The sequence below is a fragment of the Pristiophorus japonicus genome, chromosome 7, assembly GCF_044704955.1.
Source record: "Pristiophorus japonicus isolate sPriJap1 chromosome 7, sPriJap1.hap1, whole genome shotgun sequence".
Taxonomy (NCBI): Eukaryota; Metazoa; Chordata; class Chondrichthyes; family Pristiophoridae; genus Pristiophorus; species Pristiophorus japonicus.
Window position 1 is genome coordinate 193,512,978 of NC_091983.1, and position 17,222 is coordinate 193,530,199.

Here is a 17,222-nt window from a genome sequence, read left to right on the forward strand (position 1 = left end):
GAGGCCAGCCAGGAGTGCGTTGGAATAGTCAAGTCTGGGGGTAATAAAGGCATGGATGAGGGCTTCAGCAGTGGGTCAGCTGAGGCAAGAGCGGAGACGGGTAATGTTATGGAGGCGGAAATAGGCGGACTTAGTTATGCTGCGGATATGTGGTCGAAAGCTCATTTCAGGGTCAAATATGACACCAAGGTTGCGAACAGTCTGGTTCAGCCCCAGTCAGGAGTTGGGAGGAGGGTGGAGTCAGTGGCTAGGGAACGGAGTTTGTGGCTGAAAGTGGGATTAGGCTGGATAGCTCGTTGTCAGCAGGCAGAACCACGATGGGCAGAATGGTCTTCCATTGTAAATGTCCATAATTTTATGAAATGCCCTGAAGTCACGCTTTCAGTGCCCGTGCGCCTCCTCACCACCACGCGTCGGTGACGTCGGCGCACTAAGCTGCGCATGCGCGCGGCGCCGGCTCTCCCCGTCTCCGAGTGACAGTTGGTGCAGGAAGACCCAACAATAATAAAGCAGCACCAGCCGGTTTAATTCTAAACCTAGGCGGAATGGCAAGTTTAGAGACATGGACGTTGGAAATTCCAGTATCGCAGCATCTCTGAGGCTAAAATTTGGTAAGTTCGGCTCGGACCTTCGGGTCTCCCGATCACCTCTTCGTTTTAAAACGTTATCCGCCCGCCAATATTTGGAAAGGCTGGATTTGGAAAGGCCGGAGCGGAGGGGGCTGTGTTGGGAAGTCTGGCGATGGTTTTATGTCCATTTCTCCTCAATTGGTTGGTTTGCGTGGTGCTGCCGACTGGCTGTTGACGGTCACTATGGCAACGGCGCGCCGTGCATGCCGGATAGCACAAGTTGGAGGTCAACGCCGACGGTGGTTGTCATAGAAACAAACTGGGAATGACGCGCCGTTCCTCACGCAGCAACAGAACAAGATGCGTGAGTTGTTTCCCCCTCCACCCAACCTGACTATTTACGTCCCTGGGGCTAAGTTTCCCGATGGATCAGCCAGCAAAGCCCGCTTTCAAAACTAAATACAATCAGAAGCACTGGAAACATTTCACTGGCGCTTTTTCGTTTAGAAATAAACATGGTTAACTGTTCCAGAAGTAGTTACTGATTAATTAATGCAGAAATAGTCGACCAAGTACAAACATTGATTAAAAAGTGAAGATAAAAATTTTGCGAGCACTTAGCTCCGTTTCTCCGAAAGTAAAATTGTAGTGACATTTTATGTTAAATTACATTGCTTACATAACAGTCAACAAGTAGGTACTTATTTACTATTGAGCGGAATAGTGTCTTTATTGGAGCACTTCTAGGCTCCATGTGGGATAGATATGATGGGCCAGCTAACATGTCTCCTGGTGTTTTGAAGAGGTGGTGCCAACTTGATTCCGATATATTACAGTAACTCTAACAAAGATAAAACTCTTAAATGTTTATATCTCTTGCGTGATCGAGGTAGTTATGTGTTTTTTTTAATAATGTTTTATAACAGAAAGCAGAGAGTCGGGATAAATGGGTCCTTTTCGGGTTGGAAATCAGTGATTAGTGGTGTGCCACAAGGATCGGTGCTGGGACTACAACTGTTTACAATATACATAGATGACCTGGAAGAGGGGACAGAGTGTAGTGTAACAAAATTTGCAGATGACACAAAGATTAGTGGGAAAGCGGGTTGTGTAGAGGACACAGAGAGGCTGCAAAGAGATTTAGATAGGTTAAGCGAATGGGCTAAGGTTTGGCAGATGGAATACAATGTTGGAAAATGTGAGGTTATCCACCTTGGAAAAAAAACAGTAAAAGGGAATATTATTTGAATGGGGAGAAATTACAACATGCTGCAGTGCAGAGGGACCTGGGGGTCCTTGTGCATGAATCCCAAAAAGTAGGGTCACAGTCTTAAGGATAAGGGGTAAGCCATTTCGGACCGAGATGAGGAGAAACTTCTTCACTCAGAGAGTTGTTCACCTGTGGAATTCCCTTCCGCAGAGAGTTGTTGATGCCAGTTCATTGGAAATATTCAAGAGGAAGTTAGATATGGCCATTACGGCTAAAGGGATCAAGGGGTATGGAGAGAAAGCAGGAAAGGGGTACTGAGGGAATGATCAGCCATGATCTTATTGAATGGTGGTGCAGGCTCGAAGGGCCGAATGGCCTACTCCTGCACCTATTTTCTATGTTTCTATTTCTATGTTTGCAAGTGCAGCAGGTAATCAGGAAGGCAAATGGAATGTTGACCTTCATTGCGAGAGGGATGGAGTACAAAAGCAGGGAGGTCCTGCTGCAACTGTACAGGGTATTGGTGAGGCCGCACCTGGAGTAATGCGTGCAGTTTTGGTCACCTTACTTAAGGAAGGATATACTAGCTTTGGAGGGGGTACAGAGACGATTCACTATGCTGATTCTGGAGATGAGGGGGTTACCTTATGATGATAGATTGAGTAGACTGGGTCTTTACTCGTTGGAGTTCAGAAGGATGAGGGGTGATCTTATAGAAACATTTAAAATCATGAAAGGGATAGACAAGATAGAGGCAGAGAGGTTGTTTCCACTGGTCGGGGAGACTAGAACTAGGGGGCACAGCCTCAAAATACGGGGGAGCCAATTTAAAACCGAGTTGAGAAGGAATTTCTTCTCCCAGAGGGTTGTGAATCTGTGGAATTCTCTGCCCAAGGAAGCAGTTGAGGCTAGCTCATTGAATGTATTCAAATCACAGATAGATAGATTTTTAACCAATAAGGGAATTAAGGGTCATGGGGAGAGGGTGGGTAAGTGGAGCTGAGTCCACGGCCAGATCAGCCATGATCTTGTTGAGTGGCAGAGCAGGCTCGAGGGGCTAGATGGCCTACTCCTGTTCCTAATTCTTATGTTCTTTGTGATCTCCTTTATACGTGTTATCTCTAAATTTGACTCTTCCAATGCACTCTGGCTGGCCTCCCACATTCTACCCTACTTAGAGGTGATCCAAACGTTGGCTGCTCGTGGCGTAACTCGCACCAAGTCCAGCTCACCCATCACACCTGTGCACGTTGACCTACATTGGCTTCCGGTTAAGCAACACCTTGATTTCAAAATTCTCATCATAGTTTTCAAATCCCTTCAAGGCCTTGCCCCTCCCTAGCTCTGTAATTTCCTCTAATCCCACAACCCCCCCACCACGAGATATCTGCCCTCCTCTAATTTTACCCTCTTGAGCATCCCTGATAAAAATCGCTCAATCATTGGTGGCCATGTTGCCTAGGTCCTAAAGTCTGGATTGCGCCAGTGGGAGTTGGGCCAGTTCCCAGCACTGTCCCAGCGGGCTAGGAGCGGGCGACTTTGAGCCGGAGCAGGAGCCGGGGTCCAGACTGCAATGTAGAGTGGGGACTCAGGCCTGCCGCTGTTGCTGCCGGTATCGCGGGATGTGGATGTCTGAGGCAATCGGCGCGGGGGGGGGGGGGGGGGGGCGCTCGGTGCCCGACAGCTGCCGCGGGAGCCCGACCGCCGCCATCTTGGATGTGTTGGAAGCCGCCGCAGGGGCCCAGGAATGCTTACACAGATTACTGCTATCAAGGTACAACGTGAGCTGGTGCAGAAGGGCGATGGCAATGAAGAGGGACATCATCAAGGTCCAGGTCGGTGATTGGAGCGTGGGCAGATACCGCAGGAATGGCGAGAGATTGTAGAGGGACGTGATCAGGGCCCAGGAGAGGCATGAGTTCGGGGCCAGAAGAGGCGAGGGCCCGGGGGCAGTACAGGCCAACAAAATGTGTGCGCACTAGGTCCGTGCAGCAGAGCAGGTCTCCAGTCATCTTGGATAACCCTTGCCACTGGACCAAGATCTAGCTCTGTCAAGCCCGTGTGGTGGCTGGTGTGCAAGGGCCACCACATGTTAAAAAAATCCACGCACAGGCATCTTCCACCCTTCAACATGTAGTTCAGGACCTGGAATATTAGGTCCTTCATTGAAACACCTTGAACTCATCTTTTTTTGGCGTGGAAGCAAGTCATCCTCATTTCGAGGGACTGCCAATGATGATGAAGGTCTGGAATTCTCTGCCTAAACCTCTCTACCTCTCTCCTTGCTCTCCTTTAAGGCACTCCTTAAAACCTATCTCTTTGACTAAGCTTTTGGTCACCAGCCCTAATTTCTCCTTATGTGGCTCGGTGTCAAATGTTTGTCTCATAATACTCCCATGAAGCGCCTTGGGACGTTTCGCTACGTTAAAGGCACTATATAAATACAAATACAAGTGTCCAGGCGAGATTAAAAACAAAAAAAATACTTTACAGACCAAAGATCTTCCTAACTTTTCCCTTTGTTTCTCCATTGACTACTGAATCTTTGTTCATTATATGTCCTGTCAGACAACTCGTGTGTCCTCTTGTGGTATGTGTCCTCCGCTCAGTACCTCCTTTATTATCCAGAAATACAAGCAAATATTATCCATCCAATTACCTTAATGTAAAACAAAGACAACCAGTATCCATTCTGTGCGAAGTGTAACAACTAGGAGTTGTCAACCGTTGTCTCAATGTTTCATTTTAAAAACAAAGTTTAGTCAAAAATTTTGAAATTTCCATTGCTTCACCTCTTCGGTTGTTTACCTAGAAAGTGCTGCTAGCTGATTTGTTACCTTGTGCTCCGCAAGCTCTGTGCAGCCAGATATTTCAGTTATGTTAATGAATTGGGGGCTCAATTTTCCCCAAGCCCGTTTTCTGGCGTTATGTCAGAGTTACGTCCGTTTTTTTAGGTCAGAAATGCGGCAGAAATAATTTGTCAAAGTTTCCCCGATGTATAATTCATATTTGGCATCGCACAGCATGTCCAGTCACCTCGGGGGGAGTGGAGCCTGCTGTCTGCGCCGAAAAGTGATGCTGTATCTTCTGCGCATGCGCGGGAAAATTTTTTTACGATTTTGACGTCGTTGCAATGGACGCGCATGCTCAGTACAGCTCTGATTTGGCAATCGCCCATTTTTAAAGAGTCAGTTGTGTGTGTGAGAACGTTGAGTAATGTGTGAGAGCATTGGAAAAATCGCAGCTGCAGCAATACAAGATGCAACACGGTGCAAGGACCAAGAATTTCTTACAGGAAGAAGTGGAGGCACTAGTTACTGTAATTGAGAACAGATGGCAGGAGCTGGACACCAACAGAGGTCACATAAAAATTCCACCCAAAGAAATGAAGAAATTCAGGAATGAAGTTGCAGAAGATTACTGTGCAATAGTGACCACCACAAGATCTGGAGGCCTGTGTAAAAAGATGTGGCAGGATCTTGGTCAAGTAGTTAGTGTAAGTAATATTTTCATTTAAGGTCTGCCCAGCACAAGGGGGCACTACCGTCGGAGGTCCTAGGGTCATAGGTACACTCGTGCTGGGCCCGGTATATAACCTGAACTTCACCTTTGTATCTTCACTTCTGGAAGCCATTAAAGACTGACCACATTACACCTAGTCACAGGCTTACAGTACGGAGTTCATTGTATCATTTCATACACTACACAATGCAATTGCAATTGTAAATGTGACCATCTGTATATGTCTCACCCAGCAGAAAGACAACCTCTTTAAAAAGTTAGGTTTTCATCTTTGCAGAGGAAAGTGGCACATAATAAAAGGTTAAGAACTCAAACAGGAGGAGGCCCGGCAAATCTGCATCCTTGGAAGGGAAGGTCGCTGCTTTGATGGATCCTGCCTGGAGAAAAAGCAGACAGTACTGCACAAGCTGGACCCACACTCGAGGGAGAGTGTAAGTCCTGCAAATTCATCATGGTCCTTCAAATCAGCCTGCTGCCTGGCCTGCTATGTGTGAGCCTACTCATGCCACCCACCCTGCCCCCTCCTCTGCTACTAACCATTTGACTGATCTGTGATATTTTGCAGAACTTGACGCCAACACTGACGATGCAGAAGAAGATTCAGACGCGGACGAGCCTGAAGAGGAGAACCCTCCGGACCAAGAACATGGGGGTGAGGGGGAGGTCGAGGGGATGGAGCTGGATGACGCTCCCACTGTTGTACTGACTTTGGAGGAGGTGCTGCTCATGGAGGTGACAGATCCTTCTGTGACTTGAGTGCTGGTGGGACATTCCATGGTTTCACACCTTCCGAGGTTGCGGGTCCCAGTGGTGTGGTGCAGCGAGGCACACCCAGGGCCCCACCATTCGAGGTTGCGGATCACAGTGGTGCGGTGCAGCGAGGCACACCCATGGGGAGCAGGGAAAGGAGAGCTCAACCATCATCTCCTGCGGTGCAGGATCTAACCGATGTGGTTCAGATGATATAATTGAGTGCAGAGAGCTTTGACCTTACCCGATCAATCCTGGACGCCATCAGTGGGGTGAGTGATGAGGTGGCGGGACTGTCGGGAGAAGTAACAGCAATAATACGAGAAATGGGAACGATATCCGGGACCATCAGTGAGGGAATAGTGACCATGAGGGAGGGAATGTCGGAGGTAGTGCAAACCACGTTACTGACTATGAGAGAGGGAATGTTGCATGTCGTTGAGACACTGTCAGGGCGCATGAGGGATGGCATGTTGGAGTTAGCTGCTGCAATAAGGGAACACGCCCAGACCCTGCGCCACTAACAAAATCAACTGAGACTCTCACTCCAATCCCCACACCAGCCTCTGAAGAGCCCCAAGCCGGGCCCTCCAACTTGCCGCCTGATGACGGTGCCCTGCCCACCTCCCCCCCCCTCCCAAGAGGTGCGCAGTACTCGAGATGTTAGAAAGAATAAGCTTGGTACCAAGCCCAGAAACACTGTGCTACCGCCTGTGGGCAGGGGTGGTGGAGTGTCCAAGACCAAGCGCAGCGGGCGGTCTTAGAATAAGGTGGAGGAGAGATGGGTGCAGCCTTTCTTTGCTGTTGTTGTTATTATATTGTTACTGTTGTAACTGTTCTCAAATTAAAAGTTTTTTGTAAGTTACATAAATTTACAAGTTTTTAAGTAATCTTAAAGTTTTTAAGTGTCTTAAAGAGTGATCTTAAAGTAAAGTTTTATACAAGAATAATTTTCTTAAAGTTAAGGACATTGTTAAACATTTGAATAAAATATATTTTACATTAAAACGGAATCATGTTCCATTAACACAACACAACATTACGGAACAGCTCCAAACAGTAAACATGTCCATGTGGAATAGTTGTCGCTGAGCCCTTGGGCATCAGTAAAGCATTCACAGATGAGCTGCTGGTACAAGACTCGAACAATCGTTAAAGGGGCATGATGGCCTGTCCTCCTCCGCTATCATGCTCTGGCCTCAGGCACTTGCACGGCTTCCTCATCCTCATCGTCCTCCTCCTCCTGCTCGTCATCCACATCATTATCATCAGCCACTCTCACCGCAGGTGGGTCTTCCACTACCTCATGATGGCTAAGTTATGCAGCATGCAGCACACAACAGTGAACTGACCGACAATCTCAGAGGAGTATAGCAAGTAGCCTCCAGAATGGTCCAGGCATCGGAAAAGCTGTTTCAGGATGCCAATGGTCCTCTCTATGATGCTGCACGTCGCAATGTGCGACATGTTGTATTCACGGACAGCCTCCGTCTGGGTTATGCGTTGGGGCGTCATGAGCCAGGTGGCAAGGCCGTACCCTTTGTCTCCCAGTAGCCAGCTCTGCCCTTCTGGCTGCTGTTGAAACATGGCAGATATAGCGCTCTCGCGTAGGATGAACGCATTATGGGTGCTCCCAGGGTATCTCGCATTAACTGCCATGATGTGATGCATGTCGTCACAGACGAGCTGCACATTCACGGAGTGGAACTCTTTTCTGTTCCTGTATATCTCGGAATCCTCCAAAGGTGCTCGCAAGGCAATGTGGGTACCTTTGGGAAGCCAGCAATCCTGGAGAAGCCCACAGCCCTGTCATGGATTGCTTGGGTGGTCATGGGGAACTTTATTAAGTCATTCCTCCATGCATACAGTGCAGCCGTCATCTGGCAAATGCAGACATGTTTTGCATGTTAAGAGATGGCCCACATAGCCCCAGTTGTAGCTTGAAACGATCCGGAGGCATAGAATGAACTGTAACCTTCACTTCAACTGACAAAGCAGTCCTCCTGATGCTTCTAGGTTGCAGGTCTGCTTTGACCAATTCACAGATCTCACTTACAACTTCTTTGCGGAAACGCAGCCTTCTGACACAGTCTGCATCACTCGGGTGGAGTTACGAATGTCTGTCTCGATATGCCCAAGATGGGTAAGGCCTCCTGCCCAGCACCCTATGGGCTCTGATGTTCCTGATGTGATGAAGTTGAATCAATTGTCTCCTACATAGCACCATGATGCAGAAGGCTTGCACAAGGTATGGCATTGTCAATATTGGCCACATACTTAAATTTAACCTTTGAAAGAAGCTCAAAACAGCAGGAAAGCAGGCAGGACAGGTACGCAGTTCTTTCTCTCCCCGTGGTCTGTATGAATGGACCACACCCAAAGGTCTTGTGACTTCTCTTTTTCTCCTCGTCCCCCCCCTTAACTAATTGCAGTCTTGTGACTTCTCCTCTCTCCTCCCCTCTTAACTAACTGGAGTCTTGTGACATCTCCCCTTCTCTCTCCTCCCCCCCACTCATTGCAGTCTTCAGTCTTCAGTGCAGAAGGCTTCCAATTGGCACCATGCTCCCCGGGCCCGAAGCCTTCCAATCGGCACCTCGCTCTCTCTCTCCCCTCCCCGACCCCATGGCTTTTTATAGCCGAGCCCCTGTGTCCGGGCACAGGGCCGATCCTGCCGGCCAAAGCTACGACCCTCCACCCCTACTTCAAAACATTCGGTGGTGGCGTGTGAGTGAGTAAAAGAAATGAGCAAACTTCTGAAATCCAACAAATTTACACTTCTACGTTGACAAATAAAAAAAGTTGAACTTTATTATTGATTTTGACAATGTTCTTGACTCCCTCCAAAATCTTCGATTTAAAAACAATGGTGTCTTTCAGCGCTGATTTGTGAATGTGCTCTGGTTTTCTTAAGTGCCCAGAAGATTTTTCGGGAGTGGCCAGATACGCCGACCTAGGAGGGAAAAATGTTGGCCAAGCTGCGAAAAATTGAAAAAACTGCCGCAGACATGAGGGAACATTAAAAAAAAGGGCCTAGAAAAATCGTAACTAAGTCAGTTGCGCCAGCGCAGATCGCAGGGGGAAACTTTGAAAAAAAATACACCAGAAAAAACCGCGCGCCAAAACAACGCGCAAATGACCGGGGTAAATTGAGCCCATAGATTTAGCTAAAATAAAAGCAAAATACTGTGGATGCTAATCCCGATTTGATTATGATTACTAGCGCTGAAAGCAAAATGGAATTCGTAGGAACAATGCTGTCAATATCAAAAATGATGAACTAGTCCTGCGGAATTTATGCATTTCACTTAGTATTGCATTTCTTTTACCCAATAATAAGGTGGGGTTGTTGGGTTCATTACAAACCTCTGCGTAATTGCAATGTTTTCATTTGATCATTCGTGTTGCTGTGCATTTAAAGGTTTAGTTTGCTTTAAGCATTTTATTGCTTGCAAAATTATCAGGGAAATTGTATTCTCAGGTTATTGATAATTGTAGATGTGAAGCATTCAGTATTTTTTCCACTGAGGGATAGATTCTTAACTTCGATGGTGCTCTTCTGCTTTTTTGATAGTGTATATGTAAATTTTGTAGACCACATGGAGAATTTCCGGGGCTACTCATCTGTCATGGGAAAGATGCAGTCTTCAAGGACTGAAATGACTGTAAAAGCTACAACCTTGATTGGGAGTTCGACATCTCAACAGAAGACCAGTGCTGAGATCATTAGTGAGGCCCGTTCTTCATTGAGAATTTTAAAGACTCAAAGACCGTGTACTCCTAAAGATGATCAAAGGAAACTTTTCGGATCTACTTCTTCCCGTACACCTGAGAATAGGCCTCCCTCCACATTCAGGTAGAAACAGCATGCATTTGGATTTATATACTTTTTAATGCCTGTCTGCTATATTAAATGTTCAGTATATTATTATGATTCATATGTCAACTTTTTTTGAAGATGCATACTGTTATATATGTAAACTTGTATTCTCTGTACAGCCACCAGAGGGCTCATCTCCTGGAGTCCCAAGGAATCCCATAATCCCTTGAGAGCACAGGTATTTAAGGAGGCTTCACAGGATGGAGAGGCACTCTGGAGACATGCAATAAAATACTTGGGTCACACTTTACTTTGAGCTCACAGTGTTCAGTCTGACTCTTTCTCCATACACTGCATGTACAATATTTATCAGTGTTGTAGCCTCAATTTTATTTTAAACTTTTTATTTTTTGGAATTTTTGAATTAGCTACCAATAGCTGCAGCACGTGAGGAGAAAAAAAAACAAAGCAAAGTAAAATAAAAAAGGAACCATTGCCCTATAGACAACAAAATACTAATATTGCCATAAGGAACAAACTTATGCACAAGTTCTTAAAAGCTAAACACCTGAGGCAAGATTAAGCCAATCAATAGTAATGCTAGTTTTTTAACAAAAACAATATTGTACTGAGGTCCTTAACAAGGACTTAGCTGCAGAAAACGTAGGTTGCTATTGGTAGGGTTGGTTGAAAGAGGATCGGGATGGTTAGAAGTGGAGTGGCCTTTTATACTTGGGCTGCACACATGTGCGTGCAGCCCAATGGCCTCCAACAGTGACGCCATCTAGTGGCTAGTGATCCCAAAAGTACATACATGACACATTGAATGTATTTCAGAAAAGGTTGGCTGTGTTGCTTGTCTTGACTTCTCAGATGAGTGTGGATTAATATTCAAAGGCCTTTGACACTGTCAACCGTGTGGGTCTATGGAACGTCCTCCTCCATTTTGGATGCCCCCAAAAGTTTGTTAACATCCTTCGCCTGCTCCACGACGATATGCAGGCTGTGATCCTTGCCAACGGATCCATTACCGATCCAATCCACGTACGGACCGGGGTCAAACAGGGCTGCGTCATCGCTCCAACCCTCTTCTCAATCTTCCTCGCTGCCATGCTCCACCTCACAGTCAACAAGCTCCCCGCTGGAGTGGAACTAAACTACAGAACCAGTGGGAAGCTATTTAACCTACGCCAGGTCAGGTTAACCCAGGCCAGGCCTAAGATCACCCCAACCTCTGTCGTTGAGCTATAGTACACGGACGATGCCTGTGTCTGCGCACATTCTGAGGCTGAACTCCAGGAGACAGTCGATGTATTCACCGAGGCATATGAAAGCATAGGCATCCGAAAGACAAAGATTCGCCACACAGCACTGCCTCCCCACTCATCAAGATTCATGGCACGGCCCTCGACAACGTGGACCATTTCCCATACCTTGGGAGCCTCTCATCAACAAAAGCAGACATTGATGTGGAGATTCAACATCGCCTCTCGTGCGCCAGTGCAGCCTTCGGCCGCCTGAGGAAAAGAGTGTTTGAAGTTCAGGCCCTCAAATCTACCACCAAGCTTATGATCTATAGGGCTGTAGTATTACCCGCCCTCCTATATGGATCAGAGGCATGGATGATGTACAGAAGACACCTCAAGTCGCTGGAGATATATCACCAATGATGTCTCTGCAAGATCTGGCAAATCCCCTGGGAGGACAGGCGCACCAACATCAGTGTCCTCATCCAAGCTAACATCCCCAGCATTGAAGCACTGACCACACTCGATCAGCTTAACTGGGCAGGCCACATAGTTTGCATGCCAGCCACAAGACTCCCTAAGCAAATTTTTTTTTTTTTTTTTGACTCCCTAAGCAAATGCTCTATGCGGAGCTCCTTCACGGCAAATGAGCCTGAGGTGGGCAGCGGAAACGTTACAAGGACACCCTCAAAGCCCCCTGGTAAAGTGCGACATCACCACTGACACCTGGGAGTCCCTGGTCGAAGACCACCCTAGGTGGAGAAAGTACATCCGGGAGGGCGTTGAGCTCTTCAAATCTCAATGCCGAGAGCATTGAGGAGGTCAAGCGCAGGCAGCGGAAAGAGCGTGCGACAAACCAGTCCCACCCACCCCTTCCTTCAACAAATGTCTGTCCCACCTGTGACAGAGTCTGTGGCTCTCGTATTGAACTGTTCAGCCACCAAAGAACTCACTTCAGGAGTGGAAGCACGTCTTCCTCGATTCTGAGGGACTGCTTATGATGATGAATATTCAAACCTGTAATATTTAAATTTTGTTTTTGTGCTTTATATTCCCTTTAAATGTAATGCAATAAAAAGCGCATCATAAAGACAAGGTTTCGTGGAAATAAATACCATGCTTTGTTTCTACAGCCTCCATGCTCGGAGTTTTGAGGGAAGTGACTCAAGACCCTTATCAGGAGCACGCCTCACCCCACTTGATCATGTGAGTACAGCAGAAGATGTACTGAACAACAATGTGAATTTTCTTCCAATTATTTTAAAATAGGAGTACACTAAAAGTCTCACCAGGAGCATTAATATGAGGCTTTGCCCAATAAAAGTGTGGGCAAATGCACTCGGGTACAAAGCTATACAAACCCCTTTTTGATATATAGGTTGTACCAAGTTAACTTGGCCAAGACAGCAGTTGGAGCAGTGCAGTTGGCATCAATGTCCTTTAGTTAGGTATGGGAAAATAAGCCAGAATTCCTACCCTAATTGCTTTGCAGTGGCCCATGCTGGAAAGTTTACATAGGATTACATAGGATATACGGCACAGAAACCAGACCATTCGGCCCAACCAGTCCATGCTGGCTTTTATGCTCCACTCGAACCTCTTCCTGTCTTTCCTCATCTAAATCTATCAGCATATCCCTCTATTTCTTTCTCCCTCATATGCTTGTCTAGCCTCCCCTTAAATGCATCTATACAATTTGCTTCAATCACTCCTTGTGGTAGCGAGTTCCACATTCTCGCCATTCTTTGGGTAAAGAATTTTCTTCTGAATTCCCAATTGGATTTCTTGGTGACTATCTTATATTGATGGCCTCTAGTTTTGCTCCCTGTATCCACTCTATCAAAACCTTTCATAATTTTAAAGACCTCTATTAGATTACCCCTCAGCCTTCTTTTTTCAAGAGAAAAGAGACCGAACCTGTTCATCTTTTCCTGATATGTATATCCTTGCATTTCTGGTATCGTCCTTGTAAATCTTCTCTGCACCCTCTCCAGAGCCTCTATATCCTTTTTATAATATGGCGACTAGAACGATGGCAGTATTCTAAGTGTGTTCTAACCAAGGTTCGATACAGGTTTAGCATAACTTCCCTACTTTTCAATTCTATTCCTCTAGAAATAAACCCCAGTGCTTGGTTTGCTTTTTTATTATTTAAAAGATTTGCATTAGCTAAGTTTTAATATTTTTCTATTTGTTCTGGTGATTATTGTACACTGCGTATTCATATTTAGACAGAACACATCAGGGATTTCAAAACCTTGAAAGAATTTCAGCTTCTTAAATGATTACAGTTTAGCATCAAATTCTTGTTTTCTTCTGTAACAGAAACCAAAGATTCCTACCTCTCCATCCAAAGATGAAGGACCTCCCATTCCAAAACCCCCATTGGACCCAATAGAGATTAAAAGAGTAAGCAATGCTCGTGCACGATTATTTAAAATAGCTTCTCAGGGAAATCTTCTGCCTGACAAAGCGATTCATCCAGAAGAAAGTAAGTGGCTCATCATTTCTTATATGTGTGTGCACTCACCTATGTACAATTTTATATGTTCTATGCTACAGCAAGTAACCAGGAAGGCAAATGGAATGTTGGCCTTTATTGCAAGGGGATAGAGTATAAAAGCAGAGAAGTCCTGCTACAACTGTGCAGGATATTGGCGAGGCCATACATGGAGTACTGTGTACAGTTTTGGTCTCCGTATTTTAGGAAGGATATACTTGCATTGGAGGCTGTTCAAAGAAGGTTCACTGGATTGATTCCGGAGATGAGAGGGTTGACTCATGAGGATAGGTTGTGTAGCTTGGGCCTATACACATTGGAGTTCAGAAGAATGAGAAGTGATCTTATTGAAACTTATAAGGTAATGAGGGGGCTCAACAAGGTGGATGCAGAGAGGATATTTCCACTCATAGGAGAAACTAAAACTAGGGGACATAGTCTTAGATTAAGGGGCCGTCCACTTAAAACTGAGATGAGGAGAAATTTCTTCTCTGAGGGCTGTGAATCTATGGAATTCTCTGCCCCAGAGAGCTGTGGAGGCTGGGTCATTGAATATAATTAAGGCGGAGATAGACAGATTTTTGAGCGATACGGGAGTAAAGGGTTATGGGGAGCGGGCAGAGAACTGGAGCTGAGTCCATAATCAGATCAGTCATGATCTTATTGAATGGCGGAGCAGGCTCAAGGAGCCAAATGGCCTATCCCTCCTCCTATTTCTTATGTTCTTATACTGAAACATTTTACTGTAAATTGGGATTATTCATCAGCTTCTTGTTTAATTCTGCATACATTTTGGGAAAGTTAGATATTGGCATGGAAATTCCGACGACCCGGGCCCGTACAAAGTTTCTACGGACCCGGGAAGGCATCGTAAAATCCAGTTTTCAGCGTGCAATGCGCATGCGCTGAAAACTAGCTTTTCTGATCTGTCAAGCTCATCCACAGATTGGGAGCGAGGACATTTGTACGGGCAAGATTGCGGGATTTACGCCTATCTTGCCCGGCAAATGTCCTCAAAACTCTTGCGCCTGATAGAAATTCAGGCGCATAGGCTACTTTTACAGGCGTAAGAGTTTAAAAACATATAAAAAAAATGATTAAAATAAAATTTTAAAAAACATATTTATGTAAAATCCTGCCCACTCAGGTAATGTTATTTTACACCCTGACCCTAACTTGTTAAAAAACTTTAAAAAATGTTTTATGCAGTGTTTGTGTGTTTTGGGGTTTTTCTCATTCATAGTAATAGGAGATTCGTAACTTATGAATCTCCTATTTCTATGAATGAGAAAATACTTACCTGTGACTGGGTGTCCAGGCCCATATGACTCCTGCGGACGTCCCTACTTGAACACGCTGCGACGCGCAGTCACGAGAGGCCTCCGGACCAGGATCTCAAGCGGGCACAGCAGCTTAAGGTAAGTGCGCATTTTATTTCTAATCTACAGTGCTTTGCCCACGGGAAGTCCTCGAGAGGAATTTCTGGGCCATTATCTCTATTTTGTATATCTGAAGTAAAGTAGTTCTGTTACAGTACAAAAATGAAGATATTTCCAGTAGTTTTAACATAAAAATTGCCATAGCACTGATGACCCTGCTGACGAATGTTCACAACCTTTCGTATATTATTCGATCCTAAACTGAACTTTTGATCTCATATCTTTTCTATCACAAGCAACACCTCCATAACATCGTCTGCCTCTGCTCTGACCTCAACCCATCTGTTACTGAAACCCTAATTCATGCCTTTGCCATCTCCAGACTTGATTATTATTGACCTGAAACGTTAACTCGGTTTCTCTTCACAGATGCTGCCTGACCCACTGAGATTGCCATCATTTTCTGTTTTTATTTCAACTATCCTAATGCTTTCCTGCTGGCCTCCCATCTTACACCCTTTGTAACTTTTTTGAAAATACACAGTATAGTAGCCAGTAACTAATGACACACAGAACTCAGACATGCAAATTTCAATATCCTGTAATCTTGAAATTTAGACTTGCAACATCCTGGTTGAAGGGGAAGAATATTCTACCAATTAGTTTGCACGTTGAATACTCAACTGTCTTGTGTTATCAGGCCATCAGGATATATTATCTTTTACTATGTTAATGCACAGTGTGATTTTAAGTTTTGCCAAGCTTCAGTTTAGAGAGAACTATAATTCATTTTAGTTGTTGATGAGGTCTACTCTCTCATTTGTTCTATTTAAATACTGCACCAAACCAACACAGCATCAATTAGGAGAGACTTGAATTATCGGGACTAGGAGAAGGCTAAGAGGAGAATTCATAGAGGTTTTTAAAATTATGATGGGTTTTGATAGGATGAATAGGGAAAGACTATTGTCTCTGGTTGAAGAAGTCAATGAAGAAGGGTTATCAAATTAAAATGTATTACTGATATCAAGGAACAAGGTTAGAAGAAATTAGTTTATGAAGGTAACTGTTAGAGCATGGCATGCTTTGCGAAAAGAGTAGTTGAGGCAGAGATAATTGCATCTTTTAAGGAAGGAGTAGATACATATTTGAAGCCGAGGAAAATGCAGAGCTTTGGGAGACATTTGGAGTAGTTGTAAACATAGAAACATAGAAAATAGGTGCAGGAGTAGGCTATTCAGCCCTTCAAGCTGCACTACCATTCAATATGATCATGGCTGATCATGCAACTTCAGTACCCCATTTCTGCTTTCTTTCCATAACCCTTGGTCCCTTTAGCTGTAAGGGACACATCTAACTTGCTTTTGAATATATCTAATGAACTGGCCTCAACAACCTTCTGTGGTAGAGAATTCTACAGGTTCACAATTCTCTGAGTGAAGAAGTTTCTCCTCATATCGGTCCTAAATGGCTTATCCTTAGTCTGTGACCCTTGGTTCTGGAATTCCCCAACATCGGGAACAAACTTCCTGCATTAAACCTGTCCAATCCCGTCAGAATTTTATATGTTTTTATGAGATCCCCTCTATTCTTCTAAATTCCAGTGAATATAAGCCTAGCCGATCCAGTCTTTCTTCATATGTCAGTCCTGCCTACTCTGGAATCAGTCTGGTGAACCTTCGCTGCACTCCCTCAATAGCAAGATTATCCTTCCTCCGATTAGGAGACCAAAACTGTAGACAATATTCAAGGTGTAGCCTCAGCAAGGCTCTGTACAACTGCAGTAAGACTTCTCTGCTCCTATACTCAAATCCTCTCGCTATGAAGGCCAACATGCCATTTGCCTTCTTCACCGCCTGCTGTACCTGCATGCCAACTTTCAATGAATGATGTACCATGACACCCAGGTCTCGTTGCACCTCCCCTTTTCCTAATCTGTTACCTTCAGATAATATTCTGCCTTCCTGTTTGTGCCACCAAAGTGGATAACCTCACATTTATCTACATTATACTGCATCTGCCATGCATTTGCCCAATCACCTAATCTGGCCAAGTCACCCTGCAGCCTCTTAGCGTCCTCCTCACAGCTCACACTGCCACCCAGCTTAGTGTCATCTGAAAACTTGGAGATATTACATTCAATTCCTTCGTCTAAATCATTAATGTATATTGTAAATAGCTGGGATCCCAGCACTGAACCTTGCGGTACCCCACTAGTCACTGCCTGC

General features: G+C 45.2%; 1 protein-coding gene across 4 annotated transcripts in view; it reads left to right on the forward strand.

Annotated features, from left to right (window-relative positions):
* Window positions 1-462: 462 nt before the first annotated feature.
* The window catches only part of armc2 (armadillo repeat containing 2), a 231,282-nt gene continuing 214,522 nt past the window's right edge, over window positions 463-17,222 (forward strand). For 2 of the 4 annotated variants that reach the window (XM_070885651.1, XM_070885654.1), the window contains exons 1-4: window positions 463-611; window positions 9,643-9,904; window positions 12,249-12,321; window positions 13,441-13,606. In XM_070885651.1, the coding sequence (XP_070741752.1) occupies window positions 563-611; window positions 9,643-9,904; window positions 12,249-12,321; window positions 13,441-13,606 (550 nt within the window). In that variant the 5' untranslated portion in view covers window positions 463-562. Of the gene's footprint in view, window positions 612-5,393; window positions 5,452-9,622; window positions 9,905-12,248; window positions 12,322-13,440; window positions 13,607-17,222 lie in introns of those variants that run through there. The other 2 variants (XM_070885652.1, XM_070885653.1) reach the window with 2 other exon arrangements.